At 40.2% G+C, this 18,049-nt stretch overlaps 2 protein-coding genes across 2 annotated transcripts in view; one reads left to right on the top strand and one right to left on the bottom strand.

Moving 5' to 3' along the window:
- LOC108873800 (3-hydroxy-3-methylglutaryl-coenzyme A reductase) overlaps positions 1–18,049 on the top strand; it is a 336,264-nt gene that overhangs the window by 247,888 nt on the left and 70,327 nt on the right. The window lies entirely within an intron of this gene.
- otpa (orthopedia homeobox a) lies at positions 9,047–14,303 on the bottom strand. The gene is made up of 3 exons (XM_018694304.2): positions 14,172–14,303; positions 13,218–13,633; positions 9,047–10,518 (listed from the first exon to the last, which is right to left on the bottom strand). Exons 1-3 carry the CDS (start codon positions 14,206–14,208, stop codon positions 9,997–9,999), a joined length of 975 nt encoding a protein of 324 aa, XP_018549820.1. The 5' UTR covers positions 14,209–14,303; the 3' UTR covers positions 9,047–9,996.

The raw sequence follows: 18,049 nt of genomic DNA, 5'->3' as shown, positions 1-18,049 counted from the left end.
CTGAGATTTAAGGTGAACACAGAGAACTTTGCCCCGTCAACAGATGAATGAAACAAATTCTACACATACATCACTGTGCACAGTGACACTCAAACCTAAAAGTGAAGTAACACTGTGCAAAACACATTTTTTTGAGTCAGCTGTGTATGGTGTTTAAAGTGGTGTCATTCTCCTTTTTACAACTAGATGGCAGTGTGTAACAATCCCATGAGATCAGAGCTGGTTCAAACGTCCAGTAACCAGGCATAACCAAATATTCTTGCCAGTTGTTTCCTCTTATATTTATCTAAATTATTAGTATAATTCTAAAAAGACAAAGTCAAATAATTTCTTTGATTACATGATTACATGATTTGTTGCCTGCAGTCTTCCTTCCTTCCTCTTATCACTTCCTTCTCATGATTTTTGTGTCAGTGTTGACCTGCTCTCCCTCCACATCCTCCACTCTGCATTCTCCTCCTCTTGGTGTCTCCCCTGTTAACACACAGATACACACACACCAGACACACAGTCACACATCACCCTGGCTGTGTCTACTCCTGCTCCCCCGATTGAGACGACACGCAGTGTAGGGCCTGTGACCTTCATGGTGGCTCAGATCTGCGGCTGGCACTGATTTCTGATTTAGTGTCGATCCGCCGCGCTTGTCAGGGGCTGCGAGGTGCTTTCCATGTGGTAATAGAAAAGCTCAAGGGCAGCTAGAGAAAGGAGGAGGGTTAGAGAGAAGGATTGGTTTAGGTGGAGGGAATGGGTTTTAGATGTGAGGATAGGTGATGCTCTGTTTGTTTAACTATCTGTCAGATATCTGAATGAATGGGTCAAATACATAGACTCAGGAGAAGTGTTTTGGTCAGTATATGATTATTTTAAAATGTGAAGGAATGTGAAGTGGCAACGAGTAGCTGACAAGATATTTCACTAAAAACCAAAAATGTAATCACCAAAGTCATGAGGATACACTGGGTACTAAAAATCTATGCCTGCAAAAAAAATTGTGCCAACCCATCATTTTTTCAAAGAATAAGTGAAAGTTTTGACCTTCTGGCAGCACTAGATGAAAATAAAGTCAATCGATCACCAAAGTCAGGATTTATCCTCTGAGCACCATAGATATCTTTATCAAATTACACTGAAATTCATCCGATATTTAACATTCACTAAAAAGACAAACATGTTACCCTTGTGGTATCACTAGAGGAAAAGTCAGAGGATAACCAAAGTTAGTATGATTCATCCTCTGGAGACCATGAATCCAGCAATCCAGTAAATAGGATTTACAACCAACTATCCCTAGAGCTACACTGCTAAGATGGTGCCAAGAAATGAGTTAGGAAAATTAATATTTCAATAACATGCTGTTAGAAGATGATGAGAGAAAAGCTGGTGAAAGATTATAAAAAAAGCAGGCGAGAACAGAGGGGTAGGTAACAGGAAGAAATGGGGAAAAAAGTAAGTGGTTCGAGTGCAGTGGCCTCAGTCTGGAGTAGACGAGGTGTCAAATATGACCAATGGCAGGAATCAGCTAAGAGGTGAAGTCATGATGCCATGGCCACCAAAACACTCACAGCACTAAAGACCAACAGAGAGTCAGAGCAAAAAGAAAAGTCTGCCTGCTCCCTCTTCCTGTGCTATAGTGCCTGAACTCGTCCCCCTATCTCCAGCCTGTAAGGAAAACAAATGGTTATGATGATGGAAAAGGAATTAAGCTGTAATTTAACAATGGGCCAACAACAGTATTCAATAACGGGCTCCCTCGCTTGCTGTTCAGAGGGGTCTTGTAGAAGAGAGAGGCTCATTCCTGACCAACACACTTCACTGTCCCTCTTCATCAGGCTTTCACTGTGTTCTGCTTTACCTACTGGGCCTCTGCCTCCACATGAGAGCTGCACTCAGACCACAACATGTATGGTAGCACCTTCATGAGGCCACAGCTAATGGCATACATGGTTTGTCCTTAATTTATGCACCTTTACAAAAATATGACTTATTAGTTTTTGTAAGTCAAGAATATCATTATTCATTCAATCACATTTCATTCATTCCATAATCCATAATGTTATAGAATGAATGAAATGCAGTGGTTGAAGATACAGTATTATATAATCCCATGACAAGACTTTTGCAGATGTAAAACTTTAAAACCAGGTTGCAAATATCATTGAATTATAATAGAACTGAATTCTGCTGTGCACTGTATTCAAATTGAAATAAATGGTGTATTTTCGGGGGCACTATTTTCAACTGTGGATTAATACATATTTGGTGTATATGCAAGTATTTATGGTAGCAGGACAGTTTATGTAATTAGAATGAAAATAAACCACAGTAGAGTGTCTTCATAGTGAAGGGACACGTCACCCAGTGCAAAAGTGTACCGTTTCTGGAGATGGGGGATGAAATCCATTGTTTTGTACAAAAATGCATTCCAAAGTTCAGCTGAAGCTATGACACTTCAATAATCTGAGCTACCCAGATTAAATGGGTATTGACATGTATTCATGTCATAGGAGCCTTTTATGAATGAACACTCTTGAAAGGTAAGTCAACAAAGCTGCCATCAGAGCAGGGTTAGACACAACAGTGGTTCAAATGTCAGAACGCATACATGATTGTTCACATGCAAAGTAAGGGGAGTGATTTTGCAAAGAATAAATAAAAGTTTATGAGACAAATTCAGTTCTCACTATTGCACACCAGGCTAATCTCAGCATTAAGTGGGAACAATTGCTTGATTGTTGGTTTTCTGTTGGTAGGCCTAGTGAAATTTCGAGACTCATTGATGCTCAATTGATATTAGAAAAAGTTTCACATGTTGTTCTTCAAGAGGTTAATTTCTCTCTACCTCCATAATAAATCAGTGGTATTTAGTCATGCAGATTTTTTTTAGATAGGTTTTGAGATACCTGTCTCTGAGAAGTGTGCCAATACAGTGGAGGTGAATGGCTATTTCTCTCTGTCTTTCTTTCATGACTATTTCCTTCATAGAAAGTAGTTCCAATGAAAGCTGTCCATAGAAGACTTTTTTAGATTTTAGATCTTTTAACTGATCCTTTAAAATTGTATGGTGCTACTTATGACACAAGACCCAATTAAAACTGGGAGGGTATGTATCTGATTAGAATATATATGGCACATAATCCTAGGGATGATGGTCTAAAGCTGACCACGGAGGATGTCTGGGTGTATTCAAGCTTCTGTCACTTTGATTTGTCACATGAGTATGACTGTAATTGCTGTGTTTCAGTCATCATAGGTTAATTATCAGCCTTGACCTATTACATACACACTTATGGACACTCACACAGTTTAGACGTGGGGATGGAAGGATTGTTTTTGTACAATCCCAAAAGTTAGAAGCCATTACAGCTCAGTAATGTAAAGCTGCCAATTCTCTTTTACTCTGTATCTTCCTCCTCTCTGTCTAACTGATCAACAGTGTCTGTCTCTCAACCCTCCCTCCCTCTTCCCTCCTCCTCCCTCCTCCCTCCCTCATTTGGTGACCCACTAATGTTCTGTTCATTTTCTCTTATGAATAGATAATGGGCAAAAATCAAATCTCTTCATTTGCATGTAATACAATTAAGACCTTTTCAAACAATGACAAATGGAGGGAGCAGCGAGATGTCAGTCAGCCTCGTCAGTGAGAAGGCAAAGACAGCATCGGCTGAACCTCGTCCATTTTAACGAAAATTAATAAAACCTTCAAATGGGATTTTCTCGCCGCCATCTGGAATAACAATCACCAAGACACTCCTAGACTCTGCCTGTCAAATAAAATTAAAGTTCTCATGAATTTGGATTCATAACGTGGATGTGAAGCCACCAACATACCTCTACCCCAAAAACCCAAGGGATTTGATTTTATCCATCAATAATAATGGGATGTGTGGCCCAGACTGACTTCAAAGATCAATTTCTCTTTTTCTCATTGTGGTTGAATAAAAGAGAGACACTGGAAACATAAACTCAAACATAAACATGTTCAGGCCAGGCGGTGATAGCTTTGATGACATCTGGCTGTATTCATACAGGTAGAATAATATCAGCTCCTGTGTTCAGATCATGTTCACATTACAAATGATAACTGTTAGCTGTTACTGAAAGGACAGAGTCACCTTTTTAAGTCTGTCAAAACAATGCTCACATGGCCATATATACATGAAAATGAATATGAGGTTTTAACAGTCTGAGTTAGCTGAGTTAGTTAAGAGTCTTTTGGTGATAAATTCCCTCTCTGTTTTCCAAACACTGTTGTTGAGCTGCCGAGTAAGAATGCAAACAGAAAGAGGGAATTTCATGCATTAAACAAATGAGATATACATGCTATCTAATGAGCTTTTGAGGTGCTTTTAGATGGATTTTATCTTTGGACGGAGACAGTCTCCTGTCCTTATGTCAAGCTGAGCTAACTGGCAAACAGACAGATATGAGGGCAGTGCTGAAAGCATATAAGTGCATTTCCCAAAGCGTCAAACCATTATTTTGATTTTGTTAAGATAATCATAAGAATGAAGACCTCTGCAAGTAACTGTTTTGATTTCTAATACAGTAACCTAATGCATATTCACAAAGATAAATTCACATAATTTCTTTCAGGCATCCTCCTCTCATACACATCTGTAAACACGTGGAGGCATGCATACAAACACACAAAAATTCTCTCTCTCTCTCTCTCTTTCTCTCTCTCTCACACACACATACATACATGTACACACACACAGGAAAATTAATGAGCTCTCATTCATAATCCAGGACAGAGAGAGCCATATTCACCCTTGGATGGTTTATTGACTGATTTCATTTATTTGTGTGGAATAAATAGGAGGTAAACATTGGCTCGCTCTCACATTTTCAGCTGACACACTTGCTGCACAGCATTCTGGGAGAATGATCCCACCAACAGCAGGGTCACTGATTGGCTACCTCGTCAGTGTGTGACAAATTACCCAATGAGAAATAGGTTACCCATTTCCACAAAATAATTAACCTGGGTGATAGTGAAACAAATTATTACATTTATGTAATATTATTTCACATCTGTCGCTAGACTACAAAAATCTTTATCCCTGTGCTTCCCCGCCCCTAATTGCTTCTTCTTGATTATAAATACATGCAGACACTGTGAACTCATAATGTATGCATCTGTAGCATACATCTGATATTGATTAAAGGTTTATACTTTATCTACTACTTTATTCTTTTTTTCCCCAAATATAATATGTTATCAATGAGAAGGTGCATTACTCATCTTTAAAACATTAATAATGGGTTAAAAGAGAAAGAAATTGTGTAAACTAAACAGACTGTAAAGACGACATGTGGAGCCAACAGTCACAGAAACTTCAGATTAAAGCAGATACTGGATTTGTTTAAAATGCGCTGTACATGTTCAGAATCAGCAAATATGACCACTGTACTTTAACCACTGTAAGAGCAAGGGCTAACAAATAATAGGTCAAATCTAAAGCATGGATACAGTTTCCCATGGGAATGATTCACGGTCATTTCCAGCTGCCTAATTTAATATTAGTAGTCTTACTTTACATTCGTCTCAGCAAAAAAATTTGTTGAAGCAGATCTGATGGTTGTATATTCAAACAAACCTGAGACACTTTTTGCATTCCCACTCTGAGTTGAATTTCATTACACAAGGAATCGCAAACTTACAGCTCGTCGAAGGATTGATTGCTGAGATTCTACTTTTTTCAGATGATGAGGAGAAACAAGAGCATTATAAGGTTGACACAAGTCTAAAAGAGTTTGGACCTTCAGCTGATTTTACTTTTTTTTCTTTGTAAGGATTTATATAAATTAATCAATGTGAACTTTAAACATGGCCCACTCTGTCAAACTTGTTTTCTTTAGATTTTCAATGGACCTTTGTATGTCAGCAGCATATATCCAGTGCCACCATCAGAAAGCATGATTTTCTAGTTTAGATTTACCTTGTGTATTGGTGTCTACATTTCTGTTACATTAAGCTGCTTACTGCTTCCCAAGTTGTTGCTCCAGAAAGTGGAATGCCAGTTTTCCTCAAGAACCATCCAACTCCCTAGGACCACCAGACCAGATGTCACATTTGCGATTCCATCCTACTTGACCCCTCTGACTGTTTGAGTCCACATGTGTTGTTTAATGACTTTTTAAACAATGAGCCATTTGGATAAAATCTACATCACCTGAAAGTAAGAATTCATTTTAGTTTTTTTTTGTATCACTGCTTAAAAGTCTGCTCCTGAGTCTGCACTTTTACTGCTATTATGACTAAAATGCAGTGACTTCTTTGGAGAAATGTAGCTTCAAGAGCAAATACTGTGTCACTGATGTCGCCTTCATTAAAACCTGAGCTGATAAAAATGAGAGGGAAACTGACACTGGATTAATAAATGGAACAATATGAGGATCAAAGTTCGTTCTTCACTTTCAGGAACAGTATATGTAACAAAATAATCTATGCTCAAAGGTCCACTTAGTTTTTCAGACTCTTTCTACTGCACTCGAGCTCTACATTCTCATTTAAAAGCTAAATTTAAACAGAAAAAACACATAGTGATGTGAAATAATAGACAGCTTTGGTAGCAATTGGCTGACTGGTGTTTCACATCACTTAAAGGCATTTTTTTCACACCAGCAGCAAATGAGCCAAGCTCACAAACTGCAACCAACACCGACTTCATCTGCCATGAAGCCAACTGTGATGTTTGAGCAAATAAGGCTTTTATCTTCCATTTTCTGTCACAAATCTCTCACTGTTTGTGTCTTTCTACTGGCCAGAACCAGTGTAGCTTTCATAGGAATTAATACATTCCCTCATTCAAACCAGAACAGGTTGTGTTGTTATGTAAACCATGGCCATTTTCCTCAGTAGCACTGGGGAGGTCCCAATTTGCTCGTAATTATCACTACAATTTTCAGATTGTTTGGGAAAGAGGAAGCTGATCATGGGCAATGTGAGGTTGAAGGGTCGAAAATGGAGCACAGTCATTGTGGGATGCCTCTCACAATTTTACCTGCTGGTCACACAAAATAACACAAGCTACAGGAACACTCATACACAAAGTCTGTGCAGCACCTTAGCAGCAGTACCCTGTCAATGTGATTGAGTCAGAAAAATCAGATAAACAAAACAATGCAGCAAAACAATATGAAGATAGGATGCTATGGTTTAACGTACTAATTTGAGCTTAATTAATGGATGATAAAAATGACAGTTATGCAGCTGATAGAGACCTGAAACAATCTCTGACTTCATTTGCTTCTTGTCTGATAATCAACACAACAGGAATGTCATGTAGTACACTTCAGTGTCCTTTGGATTTGATCTGAAAAGAAGAAGCATGAGAATAAAATGGTATGAAGTGAGCTGAAATTTGTGCTTTCTCAGCACAAGGTCTATACAACAGTTACAGGCTATGTAACAGATAATTAATGACAACACAGTAAAACACAGTTGTAATAATATTGCATATGTCCCTAAGTTATAGTTGTTGACAAATACTGTATATTAATGAACACCTAAAAGTGCACTTATATCTTTATACAACTACCATGTTTGTATACAGCTAATGCTAACTATCATGTAAGGTTCACAGCCACTGGATTTTTATCTTGTTTTAGGCTTTTAAATATGGGATCATACTGTACTGTATTTTCAGCTAAAAGATATCAAAATTAAGCAAAATACCTTTGGCCCTCTGATAATTTGTCAGTTTGGTCAATTGACTTTGACAACTCTGATCTGCCTAAATTAGTAATTGGGGATTGAGTGTTTTGTGCGGAGATGCTCCTTGATGACCCACAGGATATATATTTATACTGCTACACTCCAGCTACTGGAAGAGATTTTTGTTGACCTAAATGGTGAATGCATAATAAGGTAATGATGACTACTTTCTTACTATTGTACGGTCAAATGTTTCCAGAATGATTTGTGTGGTTCCGTGCAGGAGAGGCTAAACCAGCAAATGTCTGTAGGTGTCAACACATTGATGATATCTTCAGGCCTGGACCCAGAGGCAGAGGTGGGGAAGACGCTTTACTCAAGTAAAAGCAGCAATACCACGGCATAAAACTACTCCTTTAAGTCCATTATGTCCTGCATTTAAAAATAAACTTAAATGAGCGAAATGTATCAAAAATAAAAGTTCTCATAATGTTAAATGAGCTCTTTCAGGTTATTGTATTTTATTCCTGTATTGTTATTATTATTGATTCATCAACATGTGTGCAGCTTTTTAATGTTGTTTCTGGTTGAGGTGGGGCTCATTCTTACCACTGTATATAATGTTGAATTGTTTAACTATGCATGTGTTGCATATATTTTATGAGCTCATCATATCTTCTGTGTAAAATTTACTTCTGCAAAGTAACTGTAGCTTTCAGATAAATGTGGAGTAAAGAGTATAATATTTCCCTCTGAAATACAGTGAACTCTAAGTATTAAGTAGCGTAAAATACAAATAGCACAAAATGATACTTGAGTAAATGTACTTTCCCCAACTGCCCAGAGGTTTGTATGTCAGAGATGTCTGTCCACAGACCTATTGCTGAAAAAACATCAAACACGTTTACTGCTCAAATTTCACTGGATTTCTTTCATGCTGTCTGTTTTTAGCTTTGAAATGGGTTGACAACATTTTCCTCATGTCTTGACTCAGAGTCCTCATGTGACACATGATGTCACTGTGACTGAACAGAAGATTAGATGCTGGACCTGATGGTCAGCAGATTCTAATTTTAAGGTGATTCATAATTGAGTTTGAATTGGAGTATTAAACTGGATGGTACAGTGGAGTTGGACTGGATTAAGTCTGCACACAGCCACAAACTCATTAGAATTTTTTGAGGAGAAACTGAAGGGTTAACGTTCTTTTATGCACTGAGAAGATGTGTGCACTTTTAAAGTGAAATAATCCATTTTAAAACGAGCCGGACTAATCTAAATTTTGCAGATACATGGGTTCCAGAGAACAGCGACTGATCCCTTGTCTTTAAACTTGAGCCTTTAAACTGCTTCAAGAAAAGAGGTTTGATTCTGATGTGACATAATTGAAAATGATTTTTATTTGATCATTTACATTGAATTGATATAAACATGTCCATGAAACAAAATGGTTCAAACATTTAAGAAAAAGTCATATTTGATAATAAGCACAGACAGAATTTTGGAAACATAAGTTATCACAAACTGACCAAATGGGAACAAGAGTGCTTCCGCTACACAAAAACATCCTATATAACAGATTATAGTTAGAGTCAGTTTCCATGTCTTAATTTATAGTATTTCCCTTATTTTTTTTATTATTATTTTTTTTGCCTTGGACAGCACATGCAGTCAAGTTCTTTCCCATGTTGTCCTGATTCCTGTCAGATCAGTTCTCCCCCTCCCTCTCTCTCTCTCTCTCTCTTACTCCTGGTGACTCTCACGTTCTCACTCTTTTAAAACTTCCAGGTGTTTCTGCACGTCCACCGTGCATCACCTTCCCTTAGCCTTCACGAGGTTGCATGCTGTGCAGCAGGTTTGAACAGGGAATCTGTAACCTAGTTTTTGTATTTCAAAGTATCCACAGAATTTGTCTTCAAAAACCGTCAGTCACCAAGCAAATGTCACTGAAAAGCCCTGCAACAATAAAAGCGAGGGCTGCGTGTGCCAAATAAATAAATACTCAACAAACGAATAAGTTAATTTAAATAGACAAATAAATAGTCGCCATAGGCTACATGCGAAATAATAACTTATAGCTTAAAACAGAGCCAGCCCTATGCTTGATAAAGGCCAACGGGCCTGATAAATAGCTTCAGTTTTCCCTCTTGTTTGTGGTGTATGAGGAAAAAAAGTGCCAGGAGTACAGCTCTGCGGTTTGTGGTGTGAACAGATATCCTGGTTGTATTTTTCCCGGTGCACCTTTTGGATGGACTGGATGAATAAGAACTAAATGCAGAAGATCTCTGTGTGAGTGAAAGAAAAGCTCTTCACATTCACGCCGGCCCTCGTCACTAGGTGAAACTCATGGATACTGTGTGCTCCAGCGCTTTGCGGCGCAGCGAGGCGATGCTTGTCCCTCTCCAGACGTCACTGTCCGGGGAGCTACACAGCTGAGGCGAGCCGGTCACGTTGGTCGGGCCGGATAGGGACGCGGGTACCATCCCGGGGAACGTGGGCTGGTAGAGGTGCGACTGCAGCCCGGAGCCGTTTGACGACATGTTGGATAGACCCATGGAGTTGGGCGGCGGCCCGGCGCCGAGGCTGCACTGAGACAGGGACTGGGCCATGGCCTGCTGGCGGCCCAGAGCCGGCGGTAGCTGCAGCTGAGACACGCCGGGCATCCCTGCCGTGGCCCAGCGGGTGTCGTTGGCGTGGAAGGAGCAGAGGCTGTCGCCCATGGCCGCCGCTGCCGCCGCGGCGGACGGGAACTGGGGCAGGCCGTGGTGCGTCGGCAGGAGAGTCCCCGGAGCCCGGAAGACGTTGGTGGTCTTCTTGCGCTTCTTCCACTTGGCGCGTCGGTTCTGAAACCAGACCTACGGACAGAGAGGTGATGAGTGAGGAGGAGCAGGTGTAATGGCCCTGAGAGGTCATGTTATCAGAGCTGTGAGCGCACATATAAAAAGGTTATGACATCAGACTGTGATCATCATCATAACGCGAACAACCAACGATAAATCAACACAGATTTATGTTTTTCCAGGATCAGCTGACATCACTGTGCCATCCATTCACTCTGATATAATAATTAATAAATGAATACATAGCCTAACGTGTGAGTACATTTTACTTTTTACTTTGTTTATTACTCTCTATCTTGATCCTTGCTCACTGGTTTAACAGAGCTTATGCCTGAATACATATTATAACTTATTTAACTTTTATTATCCAAATCGTGGCATTCTTTCTTTTAATTTGGTGAATTTTACTTTGCGTCAGTAAATTAAAATTATATTACAGGTCATATAAATATTGGTAGTCTGAAAAAAAAAAAGTTTTTAGCATGACAGTTTTTTTTTTTAGATATTTTTTTTTGTACAAAATGCACCTTTTTACTGGCATCCCACCCAGTGATTTTTACTGTTTAGGAAGACGCCATTGAAACCCAGGCACTCAGATAATAAAGATAATGTTATTGCTGTGACACAGTCTCGCTGGCAAACAAGATTTTATTCCCGGAGTCCTTGAGCTGCTGTAAGGTTTGGTTGTAGGCGGCCGTCTATGATTAATGTGGAGATTTGCTTGAGAAAGTGGGGCGCGGTAATAAGAACGGGACAATCTCACTCCCTCCACCCCTCCACCACCACCCCCACCTCCACCCTCTCGCGTAGCCAGCCGTGAAATCCGGCCTGAAATGCATTACACTTCAAAGGAAAGAAAACGCAATTCCTCACTCCGTTTAAAAAGACAGAGCGCTCTCTCAGCGCGTCCGGCATGAAGACGTAGAGAGCGGTGACAGGCCCATCGCTAAACTGACTCTGGACCTGCTTCTTATTTTCAGCCCAATCATAAAAGCAGATGAGCATCATTACACTAATTCTTATTTTATGTAAATAGTATATAGAAACTGAATTGACCCATGCGATAGTAATAATGATTATTGGGGTATTATTTCACATGTGAGCAGCCCAAGTGCTTCTGCCATCGCTGCAGTTAATAAGGCGCTGACACTGAGACTCCTAATGAAGGATTTTGAATTTGTTCAGACTGGAAGTCACCGAGGACGGCGAGTATACCACAGCAGGACAGAGTTTAGTCAAGCTGTTGACTTGAATTCATCATCACAAGGTTAAAGGGTATGAAAAGGTTGAGAGCAGCGCAGAGCCACTTTTATCAGAGGCGATTTAACGAGCGTAATAAAGCTCATCATCTGGATTAATTACGTTAAATGAGATGTAGATAAAATGTGGGACAATCTGAAATCAGGCAGAGTTAAGAGGTTGTATTCTGGCCGTGAAAAAACAGCACCATGTTAAAATGTCATGTTCCTAACGAGAATTTGATCTGAAACAAATTACTGCAAACAGACCTATAGGATAAAACTAATGATAATAATAATCATTAAAAATAGATTATCAGCTATCACATGTTTCCCTTCAGTGTATTTCATAGTCTCAGATCTCGTGAGGTGAATGGGTGACAACAGGACTGGGTTAGATGTAACGGTAAAAAAAAAAAAAAAAAAAAAAAAAACTATAATAATAACTGTTGTCCTGTTGAGGCCTTGTTATGTACAGTGAGTGGGTGAAGCACATGTGTAATCCACAGGTTCGAATCCAGGTGAGACTGTCAACGCCCAGAGTGCATTTGGGCAAGGCGCTGTAGCCACACACACACACACACACATACACTTGAAACTTGGTAGGTTATTAGCTCAGTCATTTTCCTATATATTCCAACAATACACAAAATAAAATAAACCCCTTTGCAGCCTAATAAAGTAACAAAGTACACGTGTCTCAGCTGTGGTGTGTCACGTGAAAGTCTCGATATTTTTTTAACGAACGAAATAAATTACTGAGAAAAATTCAGGGATGTAATTCAAATGTGTGTTTGCATTTCGTCTTCCCATTGGATAATTATTTCAGGGTGACCGGAAGTTCTGAAAAAAACATTTTAAAATGATATTTGCGCATATGACTCAAATAACATCCATAAAATAAATTTAAACAGCTTACAATTAAAAATGACTTTCAGTTTTTTTCTCTGAAAATACCGACGGTTGAAATCAGACATTTTAATTTTACATCCAAGAAAAATAAATAGCAATTTAGCTGAAGTCATTTTACTTTGATTACTGAAAGAAAATTAGATTTTGTCGACGGCGTATTTCGCTTACATGCAAATTCATTCGCATACATTTTTACAGCTGCTCCTGCAATGCAGGGAGTGAACACACTAAACTGAACTGTTCAGTTACAAAATAAGGAGTAAAAGGCTGCTGTTAGGAGGGATTTAATTCCATTGAATTCGCTGTTTATTTTGTGCACTGTATCTATTACTAATGTAGTTTTATTTGGTGGAGATTTGATTGTATTAAACAGTTGAGAGATTTTTTATTTTAATTTTATAATTCACAGGTGAATTTATCTTGCACATGCAGTTTGTTTGAATGAGAGCCTGTGTGAAATAAAACACGAAGCGGCACGAGTCACTGTTAGTCTCTTCTCTGCGTGTGTATGTAATTGTGAATGGAGTTTTGTTTTGACCGATAAATCATTTCCAGCCGCCCTACCTGCACTCTGGACTCCGTCAGACCGATCCTCAGAGCCAGCTCCTCCCGCATGAAGATATCTGGGTAGTGCGTTTTGGCGAAGCTCCTCTCCAGCTCGTTGAGCTGCGCCGGGGTGAAGCGGGTCCGGTGCCGCTTCTGTTTCTGGGTCTGCTGCCCTCCCGACTGGTTTGGGTTGTTGTTGTTGTTTTGTTGCTGCTGCTGTTGCTGCTGCTTCTCCTGCTCTTTGCTGTTGACCTGCACCGCGTTGGATCCGCCGCCGCTGCTGATATCATCGCCCGGGAGCATCGTGGCCCCTTCCACGCCGTCCGGGCCCGGGCCGAGCTCCCCGGAGTGTCCCGGGTCAGGTCCCCCTCCGCCGAGCCTGCACTTTAAAGCCTCCCTGTGGCCCAGGAGCTCCGCCGCGGCATCCTTCATCCCTGCACAGACAACAGCAGCTGGTGAGATTTGTACAGTAAACACCTGCTCTGGCTGCAGGAGGGAAAAGGACACTGTTAGGCATTTTAAACTGCACACAAGCAATATTCTTTACAGGCAAACAGGAGAAATCATGACTAGTTGAAGCGGTGTTGGGCGCCAGGAGAAAATGATGACACAAAAGCTGCACATGCATTAAAGGATCAAGGCAAAATGTAAAACACAAAGGCAGAAATTAAAACAAGCGATGAGTGCAGCTCTTAGAGAGAGACAACCACAGCATGCACATTACAATCTGCTCCTTAAATACTCTTAATTCAATTCGATCACACCGATATCTTAGAAAATTGTTAAATCAAATTATGCAGTAATATAATAATAATAATTACTTTTCCAATGAATTAAGCGAGTTTAGTTCACTTCAGTCACATTAAGATAATGTAAGAAGCAAATTGACAATTTTCTGAGCTTGAATTAAGATTAGAAGTGCCTCCAGCTTACAGTAGAGTTGAAGACCGGAGTTTGGTGATGATAACTCACCGAGGCGAGCATCCAGGAGGTCGGCATGAGATAGCATTGCGCACCGCTCCAGGGCGAAATGCTATTCCCAAAAAAAATAAATAAAAAAATCTCTATGACTTTAACCTATTTAAGAAATATATATAGCCTAAATGAAAGCAAATTCGGTTTGTGGTTAAAAGGGAGGTTGGTTGCATTATAATGTAGTTTAGAGAAACGGGGAGGCGCTTAACAGCGGAATGAACCCATGAGCTTCTCCAAACGAGGACCAATCAGAGTTGAAGCCTGAGGTATGTCAGCTTTAGCCCGAGACCCCGGCGCACCCCACCACCACGAACCTCCCCTCCAACCCCCACCCCATCCACCCCTCCACCCCCACCACTCCATCCTCTCACATCCACAAGTTCATTCCTCCTCATTCCTGTAATTGGCTTTGATTTCTCCTCCAAATTACATCCAATAAAATAACCTGATTTAATATCTGTGTGAAAGCTTCGACCCGTTCAAGAAATGTTGGATCACCACAATATTTGTTTAATTGTGCATGCTGCTCTGCACTCGTTTCTATGGTCAGCTGCTCCAACAAGAATTGGAGTTATTCGTATGAGGACTAACCACATGGCTGCATAAACTGACACCACACTGTATGGCTAATGAACTCTGTGTAACATTCTGAATATCAACCGGAGTCTATAACATCAAATTGCATTTAATATTATTGCCCTTTCTCCTTTTTTTTTTTTTTTTTTTTTGTTTAAAAAAAAAAACGAACATTCTTTAGTCTCTATGATATTGTCGACCTCTTTACGACACTAAATGCCTGTTGGAGACCAAGTGAACCTCTTCTAATATCCTCGATTTCCCAGTCAGCCAAACAACAAACTTTATATAATTCTAACCAGGCTCATTTTCAAGGCCATTAGGCTTTTATGTAATTAGTGCCAAATCTATACGCCTTTATTGCAAATATCAGAGTAAGATCAGTATAAATTAGTGGTAATTTACTAGTGTTTAGGCCCAACTGTCAAGAAGGGAGGGTCTTGGTGTAAATGATGTGTGAGCAAATTAATTCGGCGGAAAGTGGAGGGAGTTTAACATGAGCTGTGCCTTTGATAAAGGGACACAGTTAATATAGCCCGAAACGCCTGTGAATAACCTGACACCTGAACAGATACACGAGTAAACACACGAGCATGTTTGGAGCACGTGGAGCAGGGCTTCACTCCCGAGTTTTCATCATCTGTCTAAATTAAGGTTCTTCAGAAAACCGTCTTAAAAATCAAGTAGAAAAGAGCTTCCCTTTGTCACTGAATAAACCACCATTAGACTCAATTAGCACAGCAGCTTCTTTTTTTAAATCTCTCTCTTTCACACACACACACACACACATACACACAGTAGTCTGCCAAACATTTAAGGACAAAAAAAAAATCAGACATGCTTTAGACAGATGTCGGGACGTTTTGAGAGAGCAGGTTTATTTATTATGTGCTGGGGAAAAAAAAAAAAGTGGCACAAAGGAGGCGTCCGAGCGTGAACCCGGGGCTCGTTTGGGCTCTTTTCTTCATCCATCCAGGCTTCAATTGCCCCTGCTCATCTTTTATTTGTCTGCAATCTGGTGGCACGACCGACAGACCGGGACGGATGGATGGATGGAGGGATGGAGGGATGGATGGAGTGAGTGGAGAGTCGTGAGCGGTGCAGTGATGCTTCGGACGCATCGGGATGTGGCGGAGATTTCGTCTTTTGCGCTGATGCCTGATGCGACTTTCTTCTGAGGAGGAAAAGAAGAAGATGCGCAGTTGGGAGCTATTTCATGTCTGCTGATTTGTCAAGGCTCCAATGTTTTTTTTTAGAAGCCGAACTTGAGGCAGACTTTAGGGGGTTTAAGACCGTTGATTGATAATATTTGTAGGAATGTAGCTCCGTATACTTTTATTTTCCTAATTTATAACTAGATTAGTGACTATTTATACAATTCTATAGGCGAGAATTAATCGAATTAATAATTACGCACGAGATTCATGGTGTTTTCCACGTGTCTCTATTATTTTATGCAGCTTTTTCTGGCGCGCAGAGAGCCTGTAAGGATCATTTAAAATCATCACATTGCGGGATGATGGATTGCGCGCTTCGTTTTTACGACTTTGCGGTAGCTCCGTGTTTTTATGGCTGTACAAACAAACGCGAACGACTCCTCTCGTAGCAGCAGGTCATATTTAACCCAAACAGCGACAGAGAGGAGATCATGGGATGCCAGGACGGACGAGATATTCGCGCTAAAGAGGCGGCTAAAAACACCGAGAGTTAATATGAAATGAACTTCTGTGATATTTTAAAGAGAAATATTTTCTATTAGATTATCCAGCCGAAAAAAAGGGGTCAATTTTCATGGTGGATAAGTGTTGTTTTTCCCCCCCAAATAAATGCGTATTAGCCTTTAGTTTGTAGACTGAATGGAATGATGTCAGATTCAAATTATTCAATATATAATACCCTGGAAGTTGGTATTCCGATTACATGCAATGCATCAGTACAACTAATTCAAAGGCATCTTTTCACTTAATAGTGTCAATAGACTCAGTGTGTGTGTGTGTGTGTGTGTGTGTGTGTTGTGTAGAAGGTCTTGCTTTCGCTGAGTTGATAAGGCTGTAATTAGGGTAAACAAGGATCAAAGCACACGTTGCTACATCTCTCCTCGTGCTCACATCAATCTTACGCATGATATAAAAATAATAAAAATAGACAAACAAATCTAACCCCCTGCGAGTTAATGCGGTGCATCTGAGTGGAAAGTAGACATTTTCACGCGTTGTGGAGATGAGAAGTGACTTTTAATAAAACTGCAGGAAAAAATAACAAAAATACTGTAAACGGTGAATCGGAGAGTCGGCGTCTGAGGGCAGTTCGCGCGTGACTTGAGATCCACGCGTGTGATTCGCTGGTGGACGCACAGCTGGAGACTGCGGGTCTTGAACCCGTGACCTCTTGGTTACAGTACAGTCTCTCCAAACCACCAGTTCCCACTGATATTTTCTCCCCCTTCTTTCCTCCCTCTGATTCGCCTTTGCAGTCTGTATTCACTCAATTAGAGATTTCTGAGGAGAAAAACAATCGATCTTCCATCTGCACGAGCCTCCACTTTAACAAATGAGATTCTTGTTTCATGCAGCTGATTTGGTGACAGTCTGGGGGATTAGGAGTAATAAGTCACTGTGTGGAGAGAAGAGAGGGGCGGCCCGCCGCTGATGCTGCAACTCAGCTGCAGCCCACAGCGGTCTGCTGTGCTCACAGCCTGCGGCAAAAGTTTGACACGGACGAAAAGTTCAGCGGCAGAAAATCCGCGCTGCTTCACCGTTGGCGAACAAACGCGTCTTAGTGTTACATTAAATAAACATTAGACTATTGGATAGTTATTACTTATGCATTAATATTTAAGCAGCATTTTAATATCAAAGCTAGCTGCTGATGAGACCATTCTGTCCATTTTATTACTGTTTGGTGGTTTCATATACTGTTGTATAAAAAGCATCGTATTTGATATAATCATAAATAATCTACAAAGTAGCAACAGCTGTCAAATAAATGTGGCGGAGTAAAAAGTGTAATATTTCCCTCTGAGCTGTAGTGGAGTAGAAGTAACAACGTCAGAATACTTAAGTATAATTCTGACGTATTGGACGTAAGTGCAGTATTCATGTAAATGTACTTAAGTTACTTTCCACTGCTGAATTAAGCTGTGCCATATCCTCCCGCTCTCTCTCATTATTAGATGAAAATGGCAGGTTAGTTTGCTCAGAGGCCAATTTGCACACATCAGCTGATCATTTGCAGCAATGAGTCAGGTGATTTTGAAAAAAGGATGAAATAGTTGTGTCTGATAGCAACCTCAATATATG

The sequence above is a fragment of the Lates calcarifer genome, linkage group LG9 (assembly GCF_001640805.2).
Source record: "Lates calcarifer isolate ASB-BC8 linkage group LG9, TLL_Latcal_v3, whole genome shotgun sequence".
Lineage (NCBI taxonomy): Eukaryota > Metazoa > Chordata > Actinopteri > Centropomidae > Lates > Lates calcarifer.
The sequence above is the reverse complement of the archived record's forward strand: the minus strand, read 5'-3'. Positions and strand labels throughout refer to the sequence as shown.